Source organism: Bombus vosnesenskii, unplaced genomic scaffold, assembly GCF_011952255.1.
Source record: "Bombus vosnesenskii isolate JDL3184/JDL3185 unplaced genomic scaffold, Bvos_JDL3184-5_v1.1 scf7180000013264, whole genome shotgun sequence".
Lineage (NCBI taxonomy): Eukaryota > Metazoa > Arthropoda > Insecta > Hymenoptera > Apidae > Bombus > Bombus vosnesenskii.
The window spans coordinates 66,433-92,651 of record NW_022882924.1 but is presented as its reverse complement, the minus strand read 5'-3'; the positions used below and the strand labels follow the sequence as shown (position 1 = coordinate 92,651).

The 26,219-nt window shown below is 30.1% G+C and overlaps 5 protein-coding genes across 12 annotated transcripts; 3 read left to right on the top strand and 2 right to left on the bottom strand.

Moving 5' to 3' along the window:
* Positions 1 to 364: 364 nt before the first annotated feature.
* LOC117239091 (methyltransferase-like 26) lies at positions 365 to 4,588 on the top strand. 3 transcript variants are annotated; one of them, XM_033504393.1, is made up of 3 exons: positions 365 to 463; positions 3,249 to 3,315; positions 3,535 to 4,588. In XM_033504393.1, the coding sequence occupies exons 2-3, from the start codon at positions 3,281 to 3,283 to the stop codon at positions 4,166 to 4,168; spliced, it is 669 nt and encodes a 222-aa protein (XP_033360284.1). In that variant the 5' UTR covers positions 365 to 463; positions 3,249 to 3,280; the 3' UTR covers positions 4,169 to 4,588. The 3 variants fall into 3 exon arrangements, with proteins under 3 accessions (XP_033360284.1, XP_033360276.1, XP_033360293.1); XM_033504385.1 differs by lacking the exon at positions 365 to 463 and adding an exon at positions 541 to 662 and having other exon boundaries at positions 3,535 to 4,580; XM_033504402.1 differs by lacking the exon at positions 365 to 463 and adding an exon at positions 2,862 to 3,057.
* LOC117236474 lies at positions 496 to 11,103 on the top strand. The gene is made up of 12 exons (XM_033499473.1): positions 496 to 662; positions 826 to 2,837; positions 3,503 to 4,107; positions 5,576 to 5,733; positions 6,550 to 6,662; positions 7,210 to 7,341; positions 7,613 to 7,776; positions 8,052 to 8,353; positions 8,447 to 8,621; positions 8,700 to 9,786; positions 10,007 to 10,308; positions 10,678 to 11,103. Exons 2-12 carry the CDS (start codon positions 903 to 905, stop codon positions 10,862 to 10,864), a joined length of 5,160 nt encoding a protein of 1,719 aa, XP_033355364.1. The 5' UTR covers positions 496 to 662; positions 826 to 902; the 3' UTR covers positions 10,865 to 11,103.
* LOC117239054 (ATPase WRNIP1-like) lies at positions 4,380 to 7,222 on the bottom strand. Of its 3 annotated transcripts, none has more exons than XM_033504333.1 (6): positions 6,768 to 7,222; positions 6,323 to 6,606; positions 6,059 to 6,247; positions 5,134 to 5,944; positions 4,832 to 5,053; positions 4,380 to 4,719 (listed from the first exon to the last, which is right to left on the bottom strand). In XM_033504333.1, exons 2-6 carry the CDS (start codon positions 6,596 to 6,598, stop codon positions 4,607 to 4,609), a joined length of 1,611 nt encoding a protein of 536 aa, XP_033360224.1. In that variant the 5' UTR covers positions 6,599 to 6,606; positions 6,768 to 7,222; the 3' UTR covers positions 4,380 to 4,606. The 3 variants fall into 3 exon arrangements, with proteins under 3 accessions (XP_033360224.1, XP_033360217.1, XP_033360228.1); XM_033504326.1 differs by having other exon boundaries at positions 6,923 to 7,222; XM_033504337.1 differs by having other exon boundaries at positions 7,023 to 7,222.
* A 519-nt stretch (positions 11,104 to 11,622) lies between the features above and the next one.
* On the bottom strand, positions 11,623 to 14,910 carry LOC117239074 (BTB/POZ domain-containing protein 1-like). The gene is made up of 6 exons (XM_033504348.1): positions 14,604 to 14,910; positions 13,534 to 14,487; positions 13,120 to 13,464; positions 12,871 to 13,044; positions 12,581 to 12,783; positions 11,623 to 12,527 (listed from the first exon to the last, which is right to left on the bottom strand). Exons 2-5 carry the CDS (start codon positions 14,425 to 14,427, stop codon positions 12,610 to 12,612), a joined length of 1,587 nt encoding a protein of 528 aa, XP_033360239.1. The 5' UTR covers positions 14,428 to 14,487; positions 14,604 to 14,910; the 3' UTR covers positions 11,623 to 12,527; positions 12,581 to 12,609.
* Positions 14,911 to 14,930: 20 nt separating this feature from the next.
* On the top strand, positions 14,931 to 25,352 carry LOC117239017 (rho-associated protein kinase 2). Of its 4 annotated transcripts, XR_004494330.1 has the most exons (13): positions 14,931 to 15,418; positions 16,347 to 16,671; positions 17,007 to 17,167; positions 17,240 to 17,578; positions 17,666 to 18,799; positions 18,893 to 19,193; positions 19,556 to 19,971; positions 20,060 to 20,701; positions 20,778 to 21,188; positions 21,266 to 21,482; positions 21,748 to 21,970; positions 23,522 to 23,840; positions 23,926 to 25,352. XR_004494330.1 is itself a non-coding variant. In XM_033504283.1 (12 exons), the coding sequence occupies exons 2-12, from the start codon at positions 16,491 to 16,493 to the stop codon at positions 23,607 to 23,609; spliced, it is 4,104 nt and encodes a 1,367-aa protein (XP_033360174.1). In that variant the 5' UTR covers positions 14,931 to 15,418; positions 16,347 to 16,490; the 3' UTR covers positions 23,610 to 25,352. The 4 variants fall into 4 exon arrangements, 2 of the variants coding, with proteins under 2 accessions (XP_033360174.1, XP_033360169.1); XR_004494331.1 differs by having other exon boundaries at positions 21,748 to 22,052; positions 23,522 to 25,352; XM_033504283.1 differs by having other exon boundaries at positions 19,565 to 19,971; positions 23,522 to 25,352.
* The last annotated feature ends 867 nt before the right edge of the window (positions 25,353 to 26,219 follow it).

Sequence of the window (26,219 nt, the reverse complement as noted above, 5' to 3'; positions counted from 1 at the left end):
TGAAATCCTCTCTAATTCAATATAAAGTGAAGCAAGCAAGAGTTACAATATGTTTGATTATTTTTTGATATTTACATTACAGAGACAGAAAATTAAATTAAAAATTCATTTAATTTGTTAGATTAACATTATTATTAATAGAACAAGCACGTGGATCACACATTAGTTTCATTAATGTAAGATTTCAGAGAAATTCACGAAAAAATATATTAATCTGTAGATGAAATATATTCGTTAACAATGTGATAACAAAAAAGATATATCATTACTTGAAAATAAAATCATATTGATATTTAATTGAATTCATATTACTTAAAAAATTTTTTTCTTATCCAATTATTTAAAGTTTACTATATAAATATAAGTACTTATATATGCCTATATAATTTAAAAATGTGGGTCAGTCTTAAGATAAACGTGACAAGTGTTTCGATGTAAAGATAACTTCACATATACATATTTTGTATGTATGTAGAAATATAAGCTGAAATAATAATATAAAATAAGCTGAAATTGTTGAATCTTGTTATTGTATAGCATAATTATATCTAAAGAGCTGTAAAAAGAACTATCTAGTATCATTTTATGGTTCTTAATAAATACGGACATTATTAAAGCATAAAGCAAAAATTCAAGCGTAAATAAGCATTAAGAAACATTCGGTAAGATATGATAGTATTTAGATCTATTAATATAAATACTTTTTACGTCGTATACGATATAAAATATGATAATAGAGACTATCAGTAAACGAATAGAAATACGCAATATGAATATTTTGTTATCAATATCAATATCATCATCAATTTAATGATCTTCTTGTAGTGTATGATTTACATAATTTTATATTGCAAAATTACAATTTGTAATATTGAAGATAAGAAATATTAGTCATTGCTACAATGAAGTGTCACTATGAGATATTAGGGGTACCACGAAATGCTTCTGATGATGACTTAAAAAAGGCTTACAGAAAACTAGCTTTAAAGTGGCATCCAGACAAAAATTTAAATAATCCAGAAGAAGCAAAGGAACAGTTTCAGCTTGTTCAACAAGCTTGGGAAGTATTAAGTGATCCTCATGAACGTACCTGGTATGACAACCATCGTGAAGCTATTTTAAAAGGTGGTATTGATGGAGATTATAAGGATGACTCTATTGATCTCTTTCAATATTTCTCAACTACTTGTTTCAAGGGTTATGGAGACGATGAAAAAGGATTTTATACTACTTATCGTAATGTATTTGAAAAATTAGCAGTCGAGGACATAGAATTTGCAAAAGAAAAAGATTTAGATGAAGAAATTCCAGGATTTGGAGATTCACAAAGTTCATATAAAGAAATTGTTCATAAATTTTATGCTTATTGGCAAAGTTATAACACAAAAAGATCATTTGCATGGTTAGATCCTTATGACATTAGAGATGCTCCTAATAGAAAAGTCGCACGTCTTATTGAGAAAGAAAATAAGAAAGTTCGAGACAAAGCTAAGAAAGAAAGAAATGAACAAGTAAGAAATTTAGTTGCATTTATACGTAAACGTGATAAACGAGTACAGGCTCATATAATTAAGCTTAGTGAACATGCAAAAGAAAATTTGAAAAAGGTAGAAGAACGAAGAAGACAACAATTATTAGAAAGACAAAAACAATTAAAAGAACATAAAGTATCAGAATGGTCAACATCTACAAACATAGAGGCCGAACTTAAAAATATTGAAGCTAATCTTGATCAAGAATTTGGAGAAGATTTATCTTCTGAAGGAGACATGGATGATGAAAATGCAATAGATGATAATTCTCTGTATTGTGTAGCTTGCAATAAAATATTTAAAACACATAAAGCATTTAAAAATCATGAAAACTCTAAAAGACATAAAGATAATATTGCAATGATAAAACTATCTATGATGAAAGAATGTAACAAATTTGGAAATGTTCAAGAAAGTGATGTTAATTCTGAATCAATCTCACAATTTGAGAAAAAACTAGCAACAGATTCACAAATTCCTGATTTTTTATTAAATCCTGTTCAAAATAATATGGAGAATAAAAGTAGTGCTGAAAAAGAAATTTCAGAGGCAGAATTAATATCAGATGATGAAGAATTCAAGGATTTTGCAAAACCAGAAGGAATAATGTGCTATCCAGAAGAATCTAAATTTACTGTGGAATCTCAGATGGACGATTTCCTCCGTGTATCACCTAAAGTACTGAAATATAATAATGAATATACAACTTCTGAAGATGAGCTTATTTCTGACCAAGAAAATAAAGAAATTGTGCGACCTAAGAAACAAAAAAAGAAAAAACAGAAAAAGAATGTTCAGAGTCTAGTAGTAGAACAAATTAGTGACGAAGATCTAAATATCAATGAAGATATTTTGTTATCAAAAAAACAACGCAAAAAACAGCAACACAAGCAGACAATATTAAATAAAATTGTTGAGAATAATCAAAAATTGTCCAATGATGAAATAAGGAAATGTGAGGAAGAGATAATCAAAGAAATAGATGAAAGTGAATTATTACCTAATAATTTAGAAACAAGTACTGCAATTAATGAGAAATCTAAAAGTAAGAAGGCTAAAAGTGCAAAAAGAAAATCTTTAGAAAATGAAAATGGAGGTAAAAATAGGAATGGATCACAAAGCATTGAAGTGCCAGATTTAGCACATTGTTGTGTCATGTGTAAACTTGAATTTCCTAGTAAAAATAAATTATTTGAACACTTGAAAAAGACAGGACATTCTGTATATATACCAAGTTCAGTGAAAAATAAAAGAAATCAAGAAAAATTGAGTAAAGGCAAGGGGAACAATGATAAAAGGAGTCATTAATGTTCTGACAATTAAACAAGTTATATGTTACTTGATTCAATTTAGTGTAGTTAGTTCAAGAAATGTGAAAAATACTCAATTAATAAAACATATAAATGATCATGTATTATTGTACTTTTGATATACATTCTAGACATTGTTATTAAATAAACATAATAGAAATATATATTTGCATAAATTAGTTTTTACTTCATACGAATGCTTGTTTCATTGTATTGTAAGCATAATATAACATAAAGATCAATACAATTATAACACACCAAAATATAATAAATGTAAATTAATTTATATGAAGCTTAAATTTAATAGACATTGCTAATATGTATTATATTTTACATCATAATTTTAAATAATATATATTATGTTTGTGGCAAAAAAAATTGTAAGATTTACACTTAAATTTTTCAGGTAAAATATTAATATGAGTGCAGTAACTAGATATGAATGCAATTATTCACTGTGCTGCTAATCATAGGTAAGATTTATATTCGTTTTTTTCTTTTTTTAAGTAGTTTTTAAACAATTAGTTATGAAAATGTAATTAAAAGATAGTGTAAAAAAGAACAGACCATATTTAATATTTAAATACTAATAAAGGAAATAAGGAAATAATTATTAAATTCAATAAAATAAATAAATAAGAAAATAAGAATTAAATTTAGGTGACAAATAATATGTTAGATTCTAATTTAAGGTCCAGAATTATGGCTGCCAAAAAGCTAATTTATCCTGCAGCTGAACGTAACAAAAGTCCAATTTTGTCAGTTCTTCAAAAATATATTCAGCATAGTCCAGATAAAACTTTCTTGGAAATTGCATCTGGTTCTGGACAACATATAGCCTATTTTGCTACCCATTTTCCTCAAATTTCATTTTATCCTTCAGAATATGAATCAAGGCTATTCGAAAGTATTGCAGCTCATACAAATGGACTTATAAATGTGAAAGACCCTTTAAAGATAGATATTACAACAGATTTTCATACTTGGGGTAATAATATCTTTAAAGAAGCCAATATTGATTATATATATAATGCGAATATGATACATATTTCACCTTATCAGTGTTGTGTTGGTTTATTTAATAATGCGGGTAAACTGTTAAAGGATGATGGTATTTTATTTACATATGGACCTTATGCTATAGACGGAAAAATAACGCCAGAAAGTAACGTTAATTTCGATAAATCATTGAAGCTTCAAGATTCAAACTGGGGCCTGAGAGATATTAATGATCTGAAGGCATTAGCAGAAAAGAATGGTATTAAGTTAATAAATGTTATTGACATGCCTGCTAACAATAAAACTATTATATGGAGAAAATGTTAAGTACATAGTAACAGTGAAGTAATTGAGTCAGTAAGATGAAAAATAGTGCCAGTCCAAAAACCGTATTTTCAAGTATTTTATAAAATAGCTTCAGTTTCGACATCGACGTCATTAATTTTATAGCGTTGTTCCGATTTAAACAAATGAATGTTCATATATGTCTAACAGTTAAAATCTATCATAAATCTTAAATAATTGAAATGAAATCACATTAAGCTTGCACTGTCTTCCTGTTTTTATTGAAATTCTGCATAATTTTGCTTCGACTACAAAATGTATATTAAAACTATTAGATTTGCATTTTGATAACTAGTATAGTTTTCTTACTTAAATCTGTATCTCGATAATTAATATGTATGCAATATTATTATTCTGTACTCTTCAATATTATAAATATATTGTAACCAATCTTTCATTCAATTTTATTCAAGTTTATACTTATGTCATATAATTCTTATGGTAATCAAAGAAGTTTACATTTTCTAATCCTTCTGGTAAATAATTCATTCCTGATTCATCTTTATGTTTCATGTTGTAACCTTTGCTATATCCTAAAATAAAATTTATATAATATATAATATATTATTAAGAAAATACTTTTTAATGGTCTTAAATTTCATTACACATGATTTTTAACGATGGCAAGCAATATGTAATGATTACCTAGATTCTTCATAAGCTTTGTTGGAGCATTTCTTAAATATAAAGGTACTCCAGGCTGAGGTCCTTTATGTTCAGCTATTACTCTTTGAGCAGCTCTGAGTGCATCTTCCATTAATCTAGACTTTGGTGCTCTTGCTAAATATGTTGTACACTGTGCTAAAAGGACATCACATTCAGGCATTCCTATCATCTTGCAACCATGCATTGTATGTATAGCAATTCCTGGAAATTATTTCCCAAATAATCATATAATATAGCATAAGACTCCAGATAAAATAGATAATTAGTCTTATGAATGTTACCAAGTGCTTTTGGATCTTCTAACCCAATATCTTCGCATGCCATTCTAACTAATCTTCGTGCAATGTAAACTGGATCTTCACCACCTAATATCATTCTCGTTAACCAATAAAGAGACGCATTTTCATCACTTGCTCTAACAGATTTATGTAGAGCTGAAATCATATCATAATGTTGGTCTCCTCTCTTGTCATATAACATATGAGTTTTCTTAAGGCCTTCTTTAATGTTAGCTAATGTTATGGTCACAGGACCATTTTGTAAAAATTCTTCATTGCTCTGTATTTTACATTGAACTGCTAATTCTAGTCCACTTAATGCTATACGCGCGTCACCATCACAAGTTTCTGCCAGCCATTCTATGCTCGGTTCATCTATAATAAATTTTGGTATTTGATTTGCACTTTCCAATTTCTTATTTGAGCTATATACTGTTCCCTCTAGTGAAGACACTGCTCGATTTAATATAGACATTAAATTAGATGTGTTCAATTTCTCCAAAACAATGACTCTACAACGACTCAAAAGTGCGGAATTTAAGCTGAAAGAAGGATTTTCTGTTGTTGCACCAATTAGTGTAATGATACCAGATTCAACATGTGGTAAAAATACATCTTGCTGAATTTTATTAAAACGATGTATTTCATCCATGAAAACCACTGTACGTCTGTTAAATTTTAACTCATTAGAAGCAATAGTGATTACTTCTTTTACTTCATTTACACCAGCCATTGCTGCAGATAACTTAACATATCTCATTTTACCATTTGACTTATTCTTACATATGTAAGCTATAACATTTGCCAAAGACGTCTGTAATTAAATAAACCTATATATATACATTTATATAAACAAAATTTTGTTACATCAATTTTATTAATATATAAAAATTAGTAGATTATGTATAATAAAATTATTTTAGTATACCTTTCCACAACCAGGTGGACCCCATAAAATTATATTTGGTATTTCAGACTTATTTAACAATTGATATAAAACAGTAGATGGTCCAAGAGCATGCAATTGACCAACATACCCTGAAAGTGTTGTAGGTCTCATACGTTCAGCAAGAGGTATATGATCGTTCCCAAATAACTTTGTAATTTTTTTATCTGTCTAGAAGTTATTATTATTAACAGCTTTCTATTTTAATATTCTTCTCTTTTTTATAAAAGGAAAAAAGATAAGTACATTAATATTAATTGATGTCTTTGGACTTTGAGAATCTATATTCATTACTGATGATACCATTTTAGTTGTATTTTTTACTAATCCTACATCGTCCTTTTTTACTTTGGTATCGCTTAATTTCATATACTTCCTTGCAGGACTTCCATCTTTAAAGGACGATGAAGATTCTTTGCTTGCTGATTCATTTAGGAATAAACATTTACTAACATGATTCTCTATTATTACAGAGGAAAATTCTTTAGAACAGATGGGACAACAAATTTTATCATTGTCCATGTCTCAATCTACAATACGAATATATAAATATAAACACATTATACCTAATAATTATAAAAACAATGCAATATATTTTGAAAATGATGGAAAATTAGTATTATAATTTGTTAAATACCAGATGATATAAAATATTGAATATCATATATTAAACAGTTTTGAAATCATTCACAATTTTTTTAAATTTCAAAGAAACTTTCGTTCCTTATAAATAAAATGACGTATATGTATATACTGTACAAAACTACCATACGATACGGAGAAAGGATTTCCAAAGGGAATGTCGGAGATAGTACCGTTATCTTACATGTATATCACATCGTATACCTTAAGCCTGATGGTCACTTATATCAATTCTATGTCTTTAATATTTTATCGTAATGTTTAACACTACCTCTACTTAATAATAAAGAAATTGGGATATCACTTTTACGGAAATTGAAATTTTTATAAGCAGGAATTTATGTGTCCAATCTATTCCTCGATTGATGACGTGGGTCGACATTAGACATCAAGTAGTGGCTCAGTAACGACTCTCTTGATTTTTTCGAAATAATAGCAATTAAGAAAATAAAAATACGATATAGGTATAGTACAACGGCTGTTTCGAATAGCAAATTTGTGCAATGATAGTTCGTCGAAGGCGAAGGACATTAGATAACAAGCAATCGCAGGTGCAAAGCGCCAAGTTTGATTATGAACATATTTCTACCAATTGTGTCGAAAATGTTGTCAAACAGGAGGAGGTAGGTAAATAATTAAATAATTAAGCAATTAAAAAATAACTTTTAATTTTTCTTGAAATCTTTTTTATATCTTTGGCCCGTTTGTTTTTTATTTGATATTTTTAACTACCAACTCAAACTTATTCTTTATCATTGAATATTTATATATATTTATCTTCTTTCCAAACTTTAGTGAATTTATATGCATATATTTACACATTTTGTATATTTAACTAACATAGCCTGTATATACATACCCACATACAGCACAATTAGTTTTCTTTTTTAATAGAAAGACGGAGAAATTGTTTCAAATGTAATTGAGAAGTTTAAGACGCTAGAAACGCTAAAAACTCGAATTAAAATCAGTCTCGAAGTTGATTTAATTTCAGTTATTTTATTAGTAAGTGGAATTGTTACTCGATTTTATCGTTTAGAAGAACCACGGAGTATAGTGTAAGTTATTTTTTATATTAATGAAAGTATAAAAAAAAAGTTATTTTCTAACCGTTAATATATATATTATACATAGAATACACGTAATAATACATCATGATATATATGTTTTATATATAATATAAATTTGAGATGTATTTATAAATATCACAAACTTTCAATTTTCTTAAATTAAAAGTTTGTATATGAACTATGGAATTTTGTGTAGAAATTTAAGTATTTCCGCATATTTTTCAATTAAAATATCATAATAATTATTGATGTATTTAAAACAGGTTTGATGAATTGCATTATGGAAAATATATAGGACTGTACATGAAAAGAACATTTTTTTTTGACTCACATCCTCCTTTGGGAAAACAGCTTATTTCTGCAGTAGCGTATTTAGCTGATTTCGATGGTCAATTTAAATTTGACAGGATAGGAAGCCCTTACGCAGATATTGTCCCTTTGTTCGCATTACGATTAGTACCGGCATTATGCGGCAGTCTATTAATTCCGACAGCCTATCATTTGATCTTAGAATTAGGTTTAAAACAATGGACTGCTGTTTTGGCGGGAATTTTATTACTATTCGGTAATTTATCATATTATATTTTTATTACAGAATATAAAATACATATACATATTTATATTGTATTAGTTATATATTTTTGTATTATTGTTTCAGACAATGCTTTATTAACACAATCTAGATTTATTCTAATGGAAAGCATTCTAATGCAGTTTTCATTATTTGGACTGATATGTATTATCAAATTCAGAAAAGTAATGGATCGACTAACATGTTTATCTTGGTGGATATGGTTAATTTTGGGCATTACTAATTTAACATGTGCATTGTGGTAAAACTTTAAAAATATTATATAATTTATTTCTATAAACAAGTTCATTAACATAAATTTAATATAAATTTTTTTCAGTGTAAAATATGTTGGATTATATTCATTGATCCTTGCATTATTTTTAATTGCTTATGATTATTGGAATCTAATAGCAAGAAAAACTTTATCTAACGCAATATTATGCATTCATCTTATGATAAGAATATTGATAATATTAAGTGTTATTTGTACTGTTTACTTGACTGTATTTTATATACATTTAACAATACTCTCTAAAGCTGGACCACACGACTCAGTGATGACAAGTGCTTTTCAAGCAAGTCTAGATGGTGGTCTTGCTAGCATTACAAAAGGCCAACCTTTAGAAGTTACGCATGGATCACAGATTACCTTGAGACATACATATGGAAGAGCTTGTTGGCTTCATAGTCATAGTCATATGTATCCATTAAGATATCCAGATGGAAGAGGCAGTTCTCACCAACAACAAGTTACATGTTACTCGTTTAAAGATGTCAACAATTGGTGGATTGTGAAAAAACCAGAGCGAAATGATTTAGTTGTTACAAAACCTAGTGAACCAATAAAACATGGAGATATAATACAATTAGTACATGGAATTACAAGTCGAGCTTTAAATTCACATGATGTTGCTGCCCCAATGACACCTCAGAGTCAAGAGGTGTCTTGTTATATTGATTATAATGTATCCATGCCTGCCCAAAATTTTTGGAAAGTGGAGGTTACTAACAAAGATAATACTGATGATGTTTGGCATGCGATTCAAAGCCAGATTCGATTAATACATGTAAATACAGATTATGCACTAAAATTTAGTGGAAGGCAATTGCCTGACTGGGGCTTCAACCAGCATGAAGTAGTGGCAGATAGATTAGTAGACCAAACAGACTCCATATGGAATGTTGAAGAACATAGATATACTAAAAGTGAAGATCAGAAGCAAAGAGAAAGAGAATTAATTAATGCTGAAATGATTCCATTACAAGCAACTACTTTGAGCTTTTGGGAGAAATTTGTAGAATTGCAGATAAAAATGCTTTTCAATGGTCAAGAAGGACAAAACAGTCATATGTATTCTAGTGATCCTTTAGATTGGCCATTAATGTCTAGAGGAATTGCATATTGGGTTTCTAATGACAGTAATGTAAATATGTATTGAAATATGTTTTTCTAAACAAATTATCCGATTTTATTACAATTCAATAATATTCATTATCACTTATTAATATTAATGTAGTTATATATGTATATATATGTGTATATATATGTGTATATATATATATATATATATATATATGTGCATATATATGTATATGTATATATATATGTGTGTGTATATACATATATGTATATTTTTATGACAGGCTCAAGTGCATTTATTAGGGAATATAGCAATTTGGTATTCTGGAACGGCATGTGTAATTGTCTATTCATCTCTTTTAATATTTTATATGTTAAGACGGAAACGAATGTGTTTTGATATTGCATATGAAGAGTGGAAGAAATTTGTTAATGTTGGAAGCATGTTGTTAGCTGGATATTTATTACATTTTTTGCCTTTTATATTTGTTGAAAGAACTCTATTTCTTCATCATTATTTACCAGCATTTATTTTTAAACTACTGCTTACAGCAGCAACAATAGAACATTTATATTATGTAATTAGGTATGTTAGAGAGATTATATACAAAACGGATCTTATGTAACTGGAAACTTTTTCAATAATAATTAGAAAAAAGATCGTCGTAATAAGAATAATTGTCGATACAATGGTGCTTCTGTAATTGTATACAGTGATTTTTTAGTGGGAGCATAAGTTTAAGATACTAGGGTTAGGAGATCGAAAAATTACATTATATTATACATATATGTATAATATGTCGTAAAATATTTTGAAATGAATGTTTTATTAGAAAAAGAAAACGCTTCTTCCAAGAGAAAGACCACCTGTTCCAGTTGCATGATTTATCACTTATAATTTATTAATATTTTGAAACACACTTATAAAATTTAACTCGGCTTTTTTAATTTCCAGAGTTCGATATCAGCACAATTTTTTGATATATACATTAAAGTTCTGTACTATCGTATGGATGACCTTTATTATTTATGTATTTAAAAAATTTATTATACTTAGTTATGGCACAACTCATTTAAGTGCCAAGGAAGTTTTAAAGTTCAGATGGAAAGACACATGGGATTTTATTATACATAAAACATAATAGACAATCAAAGATGTAAAGTTTTTTTAAGTATACATATATAAAATTGTTATCTGCTTGTATCAAAAGTTATTTAATGTATCACTTATATATACATTGTATGTTGATATTATAAAGAACAAATTTTAATAATTGTAAGAACATTGTTCAAATGTTCAAGGTACAAGTTTAATTCACATATCTAGATGTATTATTCTTCTTACTTTTTTTACATAACGAAAAGTATATGATAAATTATATAGACTGATTACATTTTATAAAATTCCCTCTTATTATATGTATATAATAAGCAAATATAAATATGAACAAATAAATATAATGATATAAACTTTAATGCTTATAATTATCATATAATTATGTTATGAAAACTATATAGAAAAACAATTATATATTTAAGATAAATTATATTTACATTATATACAATGTGTCCGTTTTATCTCAAAATACATTTTTTTAAATTTTCAATTTCCTTATTTCGAATATTTTGAAAACAATGGATGTCGAAACATACTTGAAACAAATATTGTACGTTGTCCGATTTCGAGGGGAGCGTATCATACTGATATTCATTCCATCTTGCAATGTCCGTGAAAAGCTCTACAAAGATCACGGTTATATTTTTAAATGGGAACCATATCTTTTTGTTTCATACCTTTGTAACCGATATCCAAACCTTTTCAAAACACCATTGCTTGTATTTTTTGCATGAGTCACTATTGAAATGTTAGATATCAAACTTGATATGCTGGCTACATTGGCGTTATCCATCGTATATCATAGGGAGATTGCTAAAATTATATGCAAAATAATAATTAACTAAAAAGAGCCGATTGTATGTGTGTACTAAATATTATTACTAGAAAGGCTAGTCGCTTGTCCTATCTTTGAAAGGAATACAAATTTCCATCCTTCTTAAGAATTAATATCTCGATGGTGCAAAAAGTACAAGTAGTATTTTGAAAATGTTTTGCTGTCGGCTATAAAAATATGGAATAAAAAAATATAGTTCCCACTTAAGAATATAATTATGACCTTCACAAGGCTTTCCAAAATCATTGTAAGGTAAATTTTTTGTATCATCCATTGTTTTCAAGATATTTATGGACACGCTGTGTATCATATAAATCAATAATACTCTAAAATATTGAAAGAAAGTTAAACAATTCAGATAAAAGGAATATAATCAGTTCTGCTATGTATACATATAAAATTAAATCGAACATAATACAAAAGAAACATGTTTTATATATTATTAGCATAATCATGTTTTTATATTCAAATTTTTTATAACATTCTTTTGTACAGTAACAATTTCTTAAAAGTTATAATTTAATACAATAATACTAATGTTAGAATAATAAACAAAAACATACATATATTGTATTAATATGTAATCCACTGATTTAAAATTTAAATTGTAAAATTCAGACTTTTCTGTTTATAGAATAAACATTAATATTTCTATATATACAAATTAAAAGAATAGTTTTATACAAATTTGACTTTCATTATAACTAGAACCAATGTATGTGAATATATCTTTGTACAGTTTTTAATAATAGCACCGACATAATTTGAGAGATACAATAATACATCAATAGTATAAAACAGAATAAAACATACTGTTTTGTTATTAAAATTTAATGTACGTATTTAAATTTATTTTTAAATTTAAATTTATTTTATTTATTATATTATATTTTATTTTAAATTTATTTTTACGCCAGCCAATTTTATTATTCATATTACATATTATCATTGTATGTAAAAACTATAGACCGAATGAGACCATCTCGCACATTATCCGCACTATTACCGACACCGAATGAGAAGGATACAGAATCACAGGTCATATCTTGGGTACAAAGTCCAATTGGATACCACCCAAGTGTATTAAAAACTACCCCAACTCGATAAACCTATAGTTGAAAAAAGTAAAAATGATTTTCACAAGTACTTACAGATTTTCATTCTAGTATGCTTAAAATTATTATTTGAATATATACCTTATTCTTTTGAATATAAACAGGTCGATTAAACGTAATTTCCACAAGGGTATTAATTTTTACTTTTGTCGAAAAGTGCGTGTAAGTTAATCGTGTATTATCAGAATCGAGAAGATGAGCATACAAAATTTCGGTATATGAAGTACTACTAAGAGGATAATTCAAGTCATTAGTCTGTAATAAAAATAATATATAGCAGTTAATGTAAAGTCTGAACATTGTGTTTGTCTCCGATATTATTTAACTTACTAGTTCAGTCATCTGTGTAGGTACTTGTACACCTAATACATAAATATTTTTGTCTACACTAAAGGTCACGGAACAGTCCAACACATTTGCATTAAGACATTCTGTTAATCGAATAACAGATCTTAGACAATAATATTTTAATCCCTCTTGTATACCACCTTCAATTACAGATAAATTTTCAGCATCCTTTCTTACTCCACTATCAATTACTGTTGGCGGTGTATTTCGTAATGTACTGCTAGATTCAGCATCATTAATAAAAACAGGTTCACGATATGTAGATGTTGGTAAAGACCAGCAATGTGACATAAATGAGTTATAACATGGATTAACTGGCTTAAACCTCTGCAAAATGAAATCTCATGAAGAATAGTTAAAATCTAAAAGTTATCGTGCAATATCTATCCAACTTACAATGGAACAATTTGTACGTGTAACTGGAGGTTTATATATGTTAACTCTACTGTGTGAATTAGTTGAAAATCCTTCAGGCATAGGTGCTTTATTTCCAGTGCATAGTGTGTTCATGAGTATTGCAAAAGTTTCATCTTGAGTAAGTAACGGTGACATTCCTGGCCCTTCTGCAAATTCCTGAGCACTTAAACTTAAAAATCTAATTTTTGATAATGCATTACCAATTACTGACTTTAAAGACTTTCCATCATTAGGATCAAGAGATTTTCTTGTGCATTCAGCTTTTGCCCAACGTTCCACTGCATTAAATAATTCCACTTCAGAGTTTATTTGTAAATCTTCTTGTTCTAGCACTGTCAATAATGTTCCTAATTCAACTTCTTCCCAATTAGGTTCTTTCAAAACTTCATTTGTCTTTGTGCAAATGATTTGAAGACACTTTTCCATCAGTACATGCTCATCAAATAATCTAGCAAATTCATATGCTCTGCAAGCTGTTTTTGGAGACAGGTCAGAACATAGATACTTTGTACATTCTTTTATCAGAGGAGGAAGCATATATTTTTTGGCACAATAATATAATTCACAGGCTAGTTCAAAAGAACTTAAATCAACTCGATCTGTATATATGTATTCTAAAAGAGCTTTGAAAGCTTCTGGTTGAACGTCTCGAATAGGTATCAGGTCATTTTTTTCTGCCATACCCCCAAAAAACATAGCTTCAAAGACAGGGCTAGACATAGCTAAAAATAATTTATGTCCCTTTAATGTTTGTTGATGGGGTTCTTGCCCAACTACAAATTTGCAGTCAGACCATTGTCCTGTCTCTAATAAATATTGACTGCGTTCTGAAAGTCTTTGTTTGTTGGTCTGCCAATCACAAGGCAGATCCATTTCTACAGAATTCAGAATATGAGATTAAATACGACTCACGTAATTATACGTTGACTAAAACTGCAATAATAAAGGTAAGAATAAAAAAAGGATAAAAGAAGAATCAATTACAAAAAAAGGATCTAAATATTGTAAGAGCAATACTTTGACGTATTAGGTTTGATGACCATACGTACCTATCTATTTGTGATATGTATTATCGCTATAAATACAAAATATGATATAAATGGTGCTAAAAAAAATCCGTTAAAGTGTTCAATGAGCATCAAAATACGCGCGGGAAAACTAAGAATTTTTCCATATTATAGAACTGCGTGATGCGTATCATACAGATTTAGATCACGCAATTTGTTCAGAACTACAATCCTGAAAACAATATTCAGGTTAACTAAAGAAATTCTAAATTATAAGCAGACAGTACAAGTGCAAAAACCTGTATCTCAGTTAGTGCGTCGAATACTACGCCATCTTGGTTATGCCTGCAATTTATTATATCGTTTTTCCGAAGTCGTTGATGTTCTGTCTCAACGACTTTTGACGTAGTTTTCATTAATTCGTGAAACTTTCGAAGTTTTATTTGATTCAAATAAATATATATGTATGAAGAAAGGGTGACTTTTATGTTGCCAATTTTAAAACAACGAACTAATTCAAACGGTGCCAAGTAGAGTGAAAATAACCAAAAATCTCATTGAAAATACTGTTATATTTTCAAATTGAATAATGTGAGATTTCACATCTGAAGTAGGTGTCAGAGTTCTCGAATAAAATTGGAAAATTTCCCTCGATCACTGTACATGAATTGAAAAGCGAATTACTCTACGTTTTCCCCGAGCTTTCATTGGCTTTGATGACCGTTGTGAATTTTCTCAATGGCGCATACACGGCTCAGCTGTGTGCAATCGCAACCAATTTACGTAGAAACATAATGTATTTTATAGTATTTTTATTCAGTTAGACGAAGTACTGGATACGGTATTCGTGATATTAGGTACGTTAGAGTGAATTTTCTTCTGACATTAATTAATCGATAATGAAAAATACGGAATATTTAGAAAATTCTTCATGACGGATTCAGAAGTACCTGCACGGGATCCACCTTATTTCTGCAAGCTTCCTAACAGACTTCTTTGATTTGTTATTTTCTGAATTTTTTAATTTTCATTGAAATATTAAAATGCAAACATTAAATTCACATTTGTTTAACGATTTCTACAATTTGTATTTTTATTTTATAAAAGTTTCTTTGTGAAAATGACAAGACGAACTGGTAAAATTTTGTTTGCAAGTGTAATGATGAATTTCAGTGCAAAATATCTAAATAAATGTTAGTCTGGGAATTCCTATTTTTCTAAATAATTAAATATATGTTTTGTTTTCACACTGTTTAGTAATCACTGTTTCTTAATGATCTTGACACATAAATCATGTTGAGTCATCATATATTCTGTTGTATCTATTCTCTCACAAATTTGTATACCTTTTAAATTGTGTTATTTAAATTATTGTGTTATTTAATTAACTTATCCTTCTAGTAAAAGGTACACATGGAACTAATAATTTTATTAATCTTTTACTTTATATTACTTTAATTCTAAATCTATTTATTTGATTTTATAATATTGTAATTCTTATCTTGTTGCATGGGTGCACACGACTAGTAATATAAATACAATGCACAAATTAAACTATTTTAAACTTATCGATAATCATATCTTTATATTATTTAAAGCTATATTTATATATGGTATTACTTAAATATAGACTTAGTTATTTCATTTATGGAGTACAAAATGTCATCTGTATTTTATGTCAATCTTTGTACAATAATATGACAATAATGATTATATATTAACATTTATGTACATATACATATATATTTATATACATTTATATGTATATATATAATTTTGTTTCAGGAAACATGGACTGCCCATCCAGTATTGCAATAGTGCATAAATTGTGTTTATACTATATGTAGCCTTTTGCTTTGTATTGTTTTTGATGCGTCAAAAAAATATTACATTTTTGAAGGAAATTATTCCTAGCTTTTAATAGGAGAGATGGATGTAGTACGAGATGAAGACAGGCGCAGGCGCCTGAGGATGCTGGAGGAACGCGTAAAGGATCCAAGAAGTATCACAAACATTGATTGCTTATTGGATACAGTTCAGGCCCTGGTGGCAGATTGTGATCATCCCAGCGTAAAACGTATGAAAAATATAGAAGCATATATGAATAGATGTGAGTACTTAACCTTTCTGCCCGTTATGGAAAATATTCTTATTTATTATTATAATAGTGCAGTTACTAAAATACAGAGTAATAGATACTTCATTAATTTAGTATAAAGTGTATATTTTAGAAAAGTCAAGCATTTTATTATCAATAAGCAAATCGCTATGTGTTAGAATAATATGTTAATATAATAATACAACGATTCATCTTATGTAATAGATGCAGAGGAGTAAATAAATCAGATATAACTAAATGAAACATGTTAATATATTTATTGATGTTGTGATGCTAATATTAATTTTTCAAGGACAAGATGTAATAAAAATTATTTATACTTTCAGATGACTCAGTAGCTCAAGATATTTGTAAAATGCGAATGCGTACAGATGACTTTACCCTAATAAAAGTGATAGGTCGTGGTTCATTTGGCGAAGTACAATTAGTAAGACATAAATCTACACAGAAAGTATATGCTATGAAATTACTCAGTAAATTTGAAATGGTAAGACATGTATAAATCACAAATGGATAATTTATGTGTATACTGTACACTTTATTTTTGTGTATTCTACAGATCAAACGATCAGATTCAGCCTTTTTTTGGGAAGAACGTGATATAATGGCACATGCCAATTCTCAGTGGATAGTTCAGCTTCATTTTGCATTTCAAGATCAAAAATATCTTTACATGGTGATGGATTACATGCCAGGTGGTGATTTAGTGAATTTAATGTCAAATTATGACGTGCCAGAAAAATGGGCAAAATTTTATTGTGCAGAAGTGGTGCTTGCATTAGATGCAATACATCTTATGGGATTTGTTCATAGAGATGTAAAGCCAGATAATATGTTACTTGATAAGTATGGTCATTTAAAACTTGCAGATTTTGGCACTTGTATGAGAATGGATGCTGTATGTATATTTTTTTTTTAGCATTTTCTATCAAATTTCTAACAATGTAACATTATATAAAAATATCTTATCTTATATGTCTTTTAGGATGGTCTTGTCCGATCTGATACTGCAGTAGGTACACCTGATTATATATCACCTGAAGTGCTTCAATCTCAAGGTGGTGAAGGTGTATATGGAAGAGAATGTGATTGGTGGTCAGTTGGTGTATTTTTATATGAAATGCTTGTTGGTGATACTCCGTTTTATGCAGATTCATTAGTTGGAACATATTCAAAAATTATGGATCATAGAAATTCATTACATTTTCCACAAGAAGTTGATATTTCTCATTCTGCCAAGAATTTGATATGTGGTTTTCTTACGGACAGAACTAAACGTTTGGGTAGAAATGGCGTGGAAGAAATAAAAAATCATCCTTTCTTTAAAAACGATCAGTGGACATTTGAAAATTTACGAGAATGTGTTCCTCCTGTCGTGCCAGAACTTTCTGGCGATGATGATACTAGCAATTTTGAGGATGTCGATAAAGAAGATGGACCAGAGGAAAGTTTTCCAATACCAAAAGCATTTTCCGGAAACCATTTACCTTTTATTGGTTTTACATATTCAGAAGATTATCAATTAATGGCTTCTAGCGGCAAGGAGTCGGTAGATGGATTAGAAAATCATATCAATAATGGTACAAGCGACGATATTAAAATTTCTCAATTAGAAAACTTATTGGATAAAGAAAAGAGACAGGTAGAATCTTTAGAATCAAGGCAGAAAGCTTTAACAACACGATTAGAAGCTATGACACGCCGGGAAACCGAATTGCGTGAAGAAATAGGTCGAGCCGACAAAGAATTGACTTTGTTGAGGCATAACTACAAAGAAGCACAACGTAGGGTGGAGCATGAAACTGAGTTACGTAGAAAAGCGGAGTCATTAATTGTGGAGTTGAAAAAGAAGTATGACGAAGAGCAGACGAAACGAGCACGTGATGCAAGTAATTCACAACAAACTTCTGAACGTGTAACAAGTTTAGAAAAACAAATTAAAGAAATGCAATCGAAATTGGAAAGAGAAACAGAAATGGTAACGAGGTTACGGAAACAAGCTACTGAGATTACTGTTGCTCGTCAAGCTGCAGAACAAATGGCAAATGAATTACAAGTGGAAAGAGCGAAATTACAAGCGCAACGAGATAATTTACAGCAAGAAGTGGCTACATTACAAGTAAGTGTTTATGTTAAAAAAAAAAAAAAAAGAAATTGATTAGAAATACTCATTTTCAAACATAAACTTATATTTTTATACATAATTTCGCAGGGACAATTGTCGAAAGAGCGTAGTTCTCGATCACAAGCCTCATCGTTAACTGCTGAATTAGAAAGCCGACTCTCTGCTCTTCATGTCGAACTCGAACATAGTCGAGAGAAAGAGGAGAAAGCAATCATGGATAACAGACAACTAACTGAAAAAATCTCAGCATTGGAAAAAGAAGCAGCAAGTTTAACTCTTGAATTAAAAGCTGCGCAAGCTAGGTATAATCAGGAAGTGGTAGCCCATCAAGAAACGGAACGTTCACGCATACTATCCAAAGAAGAAGCTAATTTAGAAGTAGTTAAAGGTAATTTTATTTACATTTGTACTTAATAATTGTAATATTAAGGTTTCTAAAAGTCCATATTTTTATACTGATAAGCATGTCAGGGTGAGAAAAAATATTCATTTCAGGCTGCACGTTCTAAAAATTTTGATTTTTTAAAAGTTGCATTTCATCCATACACCTATTTATCTTATAACTGCATCTCCATATAATTATTTTGTTATATCCTTAACCCACTTTATCACTAATTGCAATTTTTCAAATTTCGGAATGCTCGCGCTCGATGGTATTTCTATTTACAGTATGTACGCTATTCCTTTATACTTAAATTTATCAGTTTATTGCGAGTTATCCTTATACATGTATTAATGTAACATTAACAGCATTACAAGCAAAATTAAATGAAGAAAAAAGTGGGAGGCAACGTGCTGAATTACTTGCACAAGAAAAGGAAAGGCAAACCTCTATGCTCTCTGTGGATTATCGACAGATTCAGCAGCGATTACAGAAACTGGAAGGAGAACATAGGCAAGAAGTTGAAAAGGTAAAAGTGCTACAAGGTCAGGTCGAACAAGAACAGCAGAAAAGAAACATTCTGCAGACTGACTTAGCACAGCAGTCGTCCGAAGCAGGACGATTACGTGCCAGGGAACAGCAATTAGCTGGCGAAGTTGCTCAGCTAAGAGAAGCAAAACGTCAAATAGAGGATGAATTACATCACTTGAAAACTCAAAGAAATGTGGATCAACTACAAACTAAGGAATTACAAGAACAATTAGAAGCAGAAGCTTACTTTTCGGTAAATTCACATCTCAACAAACTATCAGCGAAAAAGCTATTATTTTCTTTTGATATATTTATTATAAATTTTAATGTATTATTTCCAGACACTTTATAAAACACAGACGCAAGAACTTCGGGAAGAACTTGATGAAAAAATACGTTTACAACAAGAATTAGAAGAAGAACGTAGCTCTTTAGTGCATCAGTTACAATTATCTCTAGCGAGAGGTGATAGTGAAGCTTTGGCAAGATCAATAGCTGAAGAAACTGTCGCAGACCTCGAAAAGGAACGAACAATGAAGGAATTAGAATATAAAGATGGAATAGCCAAACATCACCAAGAATTGAATGCAAAAGAACAAATTATAAATCGGCTTAAGGATAGTGAAGGTGAACTTAAGAAAAATGTTGATCAATATCTTAAAGAAAAGGAAGATTTAAATAAACGGTTTAAAGAATTGCAAGATCAACTTTCTAAAGCACAGTCTAATGGTGAAGAAATAGAAAAACTGAGCAGTAAATTGAAAACTGAGCAATTATTAAAACAACAAGCAGTTAATAAGTTAGCAGAGATTATGAACAGGAAAGATTTATCTTCAAGTGGTAAATCCAAGAATAAAGCTTCTGCAGCAGATTTAAGAAAGAAGGAAAAAGATTGCAGGCGTTTACAGCAAGAGCTTACTCAAGAGAGAGAAAAATACGGACAGTTAACAGCTAAGTGGCAAAAAGATTTGCAAGATTTACAAGTAAGTAAAATACTAAACGTCGTTTCATTTTTACAAATATTTATATATTATCTCTAGCATCATTATATTTCTATAGGCACAATTGGTGGAAGAAAATCAAGCGAAATTGAGGTTACAAATGGAACTCGATTCGAAAGATTCCGAAATAGAAACTTTACAAATGAAAATTGCTTCGCTCAACTCAGAAACCGCTAGCGTTTCGTCCGTAGAAAATGACGGAGAAGATTCTGTTTTATCGGAACATGGAACCATGCGATTGGAAGGTTGGTTAAATGTGCCAAATAAACAGAACATTAAAAGGCATGGATGGAAAAAACAATACGTTGTCGTCTCTTCGAAGAAAATAATATTTTATAATAGTGAAAATGATAAATTAAATGCCGATCCAGTCTTGATATTGGACCTAAATAAAGTCTTCCACGTTAGATCTGTTACTCAGGGTGATGTCATCCGAGCTGATGCCAAAGATATTCCGAGAATTTTCCAGGTACATATTATGTTGAACAATTGGTTCCCTACTTATCGAATAATATACTCAATCACATTTTCTCTTCTCTTGTTTAGTTATTATATGCTGGTGAAGGCGAAGCAAGACGTCCTGGTGATGAAGGAAACACACTGCCCGGAGTGGAACTGCCACAACTTACGGACAAACCAGGCACACAATCGTTAAAAGGTCACGAATTTGTGTCAATATCGTATCATATGCCGACTACTTGCGAGGTATGCTCAAAACAATTGTGGCATATGTTTCGACCGCCACCAGCTCTCGAGTGCCGAAGTAAGTATGAAACAATGTTTCGTTCAACGAATTTTTACGTTTTTATAATTACTACCTTGCTTTAAACATATCATGCTTTAAACATTTCTAATTATATTTTGAAGAGATTTATAAAACTATTTTTTGTAATAAATTTTATTAAATTCATAACGATGTGACATGATTCGTTTTCTTTGGTCAACAAGCAAAATGAAAAATCTGCTTCATAAAATAAAGAATTATTTATAATAAAATATGTAATGAAATTGTTATTGCGTGTGTACAGGGTGTCGTATAAAAGTTCATAAGGAGCATTTGGACAAAAAGGAAGATGCCATTGCACCCTGCAAATTACACTACGATCCAAACAGTGCTCGTGAATTGTTAATATTGGCTGGTAGTCCTGACGAACAGAAATATTGGGTCGCAAGACTGTCTAGACGTGTACAAAAATGTGGCTACAAAGCAAACTCGCACGTCGATGGCACGGGGCAACGTGTCTCGCCAAGGTAGCGTAGCGGTGCGACTCAACGTAACCGGAGACTAAGTAGCTCTCTTGTATTGTGGCATCGCATGATTGGGTGTAGCGAGGTTAGAGTCGTTTGATTTTTCTTGCACTCCCATATCTATATACAGAATCGCATTTTCAACGAACATGAAAATACAAAAAAGACATCGTTGGCAGCGTTTCGTAAGTGCAGTGCGCTTAGAAGATATCATTGTTATAGAAACAAAACATAATATAATGGAATGCCATTATTGATTATGTTTCAGATTGCTTTAATCTACCTATCTATATATCTATTTATCTATTTCTATAGATATAGATATAGATATAGATATAGATATAGATATAGATATAGATATAGATATAAATATAGATACAGATATAAAGTAGTTTTGAAATTTGAAAATGTATTATGAAGACTTTAGGTAATCTTATTAAGCGTGTTTTGTAATCATTCCAACTTTTGAAAAATTTAAAAACCGACATAATTGCTTTGTTCAAAATCGAAATTATATATAAATATTGTTCGATAGATCGAAGCAATATAAGCTTTATTTTTTCCGATTATTATTATTGCGGTTATTGATATGTTGGTTTCTGTTTGAGTTTGTTTAAAACTAGAATAGGATATTGTTAGTTGATTCGATTCAATTGTCATTTGCATGCGCTTAAACATTAGCACATTTTTTCGCCGAGAATGATTGTTCATTTTATTTCTATTGATCTCGCTGCTAGTTTAAATATACATACCCTTCAATAAGTAAATATATGATGTCGCATTGTTTTAACTTTGTTTAGTATTAGCAGAAGTTATAAATTGATAAGATTCATAATGCATGAAAATTAATTTGAGAATATTATAAATTAAGATGGAAATATATTTTTTATGTACATACATACTCATTATAATATTTTGTTTATATTTTCTTTTTAATGGAACTTTACGATACTTTAACAAGTAGAAAATCATAACCTATAATCGAGCAGCAGCTTAAGATTTTCAGTTGCGAAATTATTTTTACGTTGTAACGAGAGAATTCGTATAATCGTATAGCTTTTTTCTTCTCCAAAAATTGCATGGTAATAATTACGAAATACGATATGCAGAATGACAAAATATATTTGACATTATGCACGGCAAAACTGTTAGATAGTAATGAATATTGACACGTTCAGAGTTTACTTTTAATAGCAAATTGTTTAATGTAATTATTGATAAAAAGTTTGTCATTTAAAGAGTACAGAAGAAAACATTATTATAAATTGATCCTAAATAAAAAGTCTAAAGATTTTAAAAGTAAACTTTGTAATTCTAAAAAAACGGATCAACAAAATCACCATGAATTTCAATGCTTTTTTTTTTATTGAAATGGGGCTTTAACATTTATAACTACTAGCTCTTATAGATAAAAACTGTTATTTTGCTTCTAAAGCTTATTTCTTTTTTTTTTTTCTTTTCATATTAGTCTATACTCGTGATATTTCTTGGTAAATACGATAGTCACGATCTTCCACAAGTCGAATTTCATCCATAACGATTTACATATTTCAGAGAGTCTACGAGATCCACCTTGAAGCCATATTTATCGGTGCAACAACGATCCGCGACTCTGCCAGCAAATGCCAGCATGGGCAAGTGACCTTAGCTAGTATCGATAATACTCGATTGGAATTCGTTGCTTCGACGTCCTTCTCAATCGATCTATTTAAAACATATAAATCCAATCAGTTGGTCAGACAAATGATTTGCAATGAGATTCAAATATGCGAAAATAATTTTCGACATTCTATGTTATCTGGAAAATATCTTGAGACATCTGGAGTTTATGTATCTTAAAAACATCCGCCGATCTGAATGCACAGAGAAACATGTCATTATCAACTTTTTGACGAATGCGAGGATTCTCCACAAAATCGTTCGTTGACATTTTTACTTGTATTGATCGTTATTTGTAGGTACATGTTTGTTAAACGAATCAAACGTGCCTTTAATATATATTGACGATGATGGAACTCGAATGATCTAAAGGAAATTGAAGAAGCAAGACGCTCATCAGGAAATGTTATAAGATGAAAGTTTTCAGGAGGGGGAAACGAGGCGAGTAATAAGTGGGAGTGTGCAGCTGTTATTAACAAGACAAAGTAATGATAATAGTGTTTATATAAATGAATATAGTGATCGTAACGAATTTGAGTATGTGGGCCGCGTTTCTCGGATTTATCAAACTACAGCGTTATGTTCGATATCGTATTCGATGAGCAAGTTTGTCAATGATTTGCATAGTATTTCCAAGAGACCATCATCGCGCATCGTTTTATGAATATTTTTCGTACGTGCGAATGGATTTTTATGTTGATTTATTTTTTCCGTGAATGCTTAAATTCAAAAATGATTTCCCTGTACATAAATTACGGCCGTAAGAACTGCTTCTCAGTTGTTTAAGCAGCTCGTTCATTGACTTTTGCAACGATATTGTGAAATGGGTGGACATTACAATGCTTTCGCAAAAAAAAAAGAAGAAAAAAAATTGTTGTTTGTGCGATATATATAATATTCTCCGGTCATTAGCGATTATTTAAAGGTGAGAACATTGAGAACTCGATAATATTGTGTATTTACTACGCCGGATTGATAGTATTATTATTTTTATACGTTCTGAGATTAAAGTATATCGATATTTAATTACGTTAAGAAGAGAAGGAATGGAATAGATTTTTGCGTAGAAGTACGCGTGCTATTCAGCTGGCTAGAGCGGCTGCCAAAGTTTCTTCTCTTAGTATGAGAAACGCGTTATTATGTTTAATCGAATCATGGAGAAATGCGTCGGTAGATAGATATAAATGTGAGATAACGAATATTGGAAATACTTCATCACAGAATTATTAATGGGAGATACATTATTTAAATTTTGAAGTTGATAGTCTTGGAATATCTCAGATTTTTAAATCATCACAAACACATTTTTAGAATCTTGGAAGAACCTTCTACATCTTTCTGTTTTCTTGCTTTCTTTTTCAAAATTATTGTTGTATTTATTAGTTCAAAATTCTTGTTTTAAATCTTCAATTCATATTTTCGAAGACCTTTCAAGATTCAACAGGCGCTCTGTATATTTTGTGAATTTTCGTTTCTGTTGCCATGTATTCATTAGAATATGAATGCATATTGCGACCAAGCAATAAAGTAAGGATGAAATTGTAAGAGGAAGAGAAAAAACGTTAAATTTTAGAACGAGCACAATGGTAAAATATTAAGGAATACCGCCACGAACGAGCTTCATTGTATAATAGAAATACGATATTTACAATTGTAAGATAAGAATTTTTTAATACGATGTACGATATATCCGCTACAGATTGCTGAAAGGATGGGCGATATGAAACACTGAAAAAAGCGCAAAATCGCGCATGTAGTCGAGAGAGGCTTAGGATCAATGCTATAAAAATTGGTGCCGAGTTAGAAAAGATTTGTACGAGGAGCAACAGAGGCATCAAGATGAAGAAAAAAGGAAAAAAAAGTGTAATGAGCTAATGAAACTTGTTATTATTATTATTATCATCATCATCATCATCATCATCATCATCATCATCATCGCCATCATCATCGTCGTCATTATCATCATCATCATCATCATCATCGCCATCGTCGTCATCATCATCGTCGTCATCATCATCATTATTATTATTAAAAAAATCATTGTCGCCGTTTGTGTTCTATCCACGGTGTACCTCAATGACGTGTGCGTATGTTCATCACGTTGGTCTGGGCCGAGAGAAAAATGAAGTTTCTCGGTCGCTTTACAGAACTTGTCCCGACTCTTCTTAGGTAGGTTGCAACATCTTTCTTTCCATCTGAGACGTCCTTTTATATGGTACATTTTGCGTCCCTTTTCTTCATCCTTTTTCTTAGCTGCCTTTTCCTTCCATTCTTCTTTTTACACTCTGCTTTCATTTAGTTTTCAAGTTTTCGGGAGATAAAGGAAGCTCAGTATGTATGTGACGTCATCCGTTGATTTATTAAGATGTGAAAGAGCTAGATATACGCAAACGATTATGAAAGTAGGAAGCCCACGTTTTTAATTAAATTAGCCCGTGTATTTTACTCTGTTCCGCCTGCCTGTTGGACTATTTTTTTATAGACTGGAAAGGAATTTTCGACAACGCGAGATATAAAATAGGGGGAGAGAGAGGGGGGGTGGGAGGGAGAGTGAGTGAGTGAGTGAGTGAGTGAGAGAGGGGGCGGGAGGGAG

Coding starts and splice junctions, on each gene's coding strand:
- LOC117239091 (XM_033504393.1), top strand. CDS start 3,281: ATGAATGCAATTATTCACTGTGCTGCTAATCATAG. Junction 3,316..3,534: donor CACTGTGCTGCTAATCATAG/GTAAGATTTATA, acceptor TTCTAATTTAAG/GTCCAGAATTATGGCTGCCA.
- LOC117239017 (XM_033504278.1), top strand. CDS start 16,491: ATGGATGTAGTACGAGATGAAGACAGGCGCAGGCGCCTGAGGATGCTG. Junction 16,672..17,006: donor AGAAGCATATATGAATAGAT/GTGAGTACTTAA, acceptor TTATACTTTCAG/ATGACTCAGTAGCTCAAGAT. Junction 19,194..19,555: donor TAATTTAGAAGTAGTTAAAG/GTAATTTTATTT, acceptor TAACATTAACAG/CATTACAAGCAAAATTAAAT.
- LOC117236474 (XM_033499473.1), top strand. CDS start 903: ATGAAGTGTCACTATGAGATATTAGGGGTACCACGAAATGCTTCTGAT. Junction 7,342..7,612: donor ATGTTGTCAAACAGGAGGAG/GTAGGTAAATAA, acceptor CTTTTTTAATAG/AAAGACGGAGAAATTGTTTC. Junction 7,777..8,051: donor GAAGAACCACGGAGTATAGT/GTAAGTTATTTT, acceptor TATTTAAAACAG/GTTTGATGAATTGCATTATG.
- LOC117239054 (XM_033504333.1), bottom strand. CDS start 6,598: ATGGACAATGATAAAATTTGTTGTCCCATCTGTTCTAAAGAATTTTCC. Junction 5,945..6,058: donor GTCCACCTGGTTGTGGAAAG/GTATACTAAAAT, acceptor ATTTAATTACAG/ACGTCTTTGGCAAATGTTAT. Junction 5,054..5,133: donor AGAAGATCCAAAAGCACTTG/GTAACATTCATA, acceptor AATAATTTCCAG/GAATTGCTATACATACAATG.
- LOC117239074 (XM_033504348.1), bottom strand. CDS start 14,427: ATGGATCTGCCTTGTGATTGGCAGACCAACAAACAAAGACTTTCAGAA. Junction 13,465..13,533: donor CACGTACAAATTGTTCCATT/GTAAGTTGGATA, acceptor TTCATTTTGCAG/AGGTTTAAGCCAGTTAATCC. Junction 13,045..13,119: donor CTACACAGATGACTGAACTA/GTAAGTTAAATA, acceptor TTTTTATTACAG/ACTAATGACTTGAATTATCC.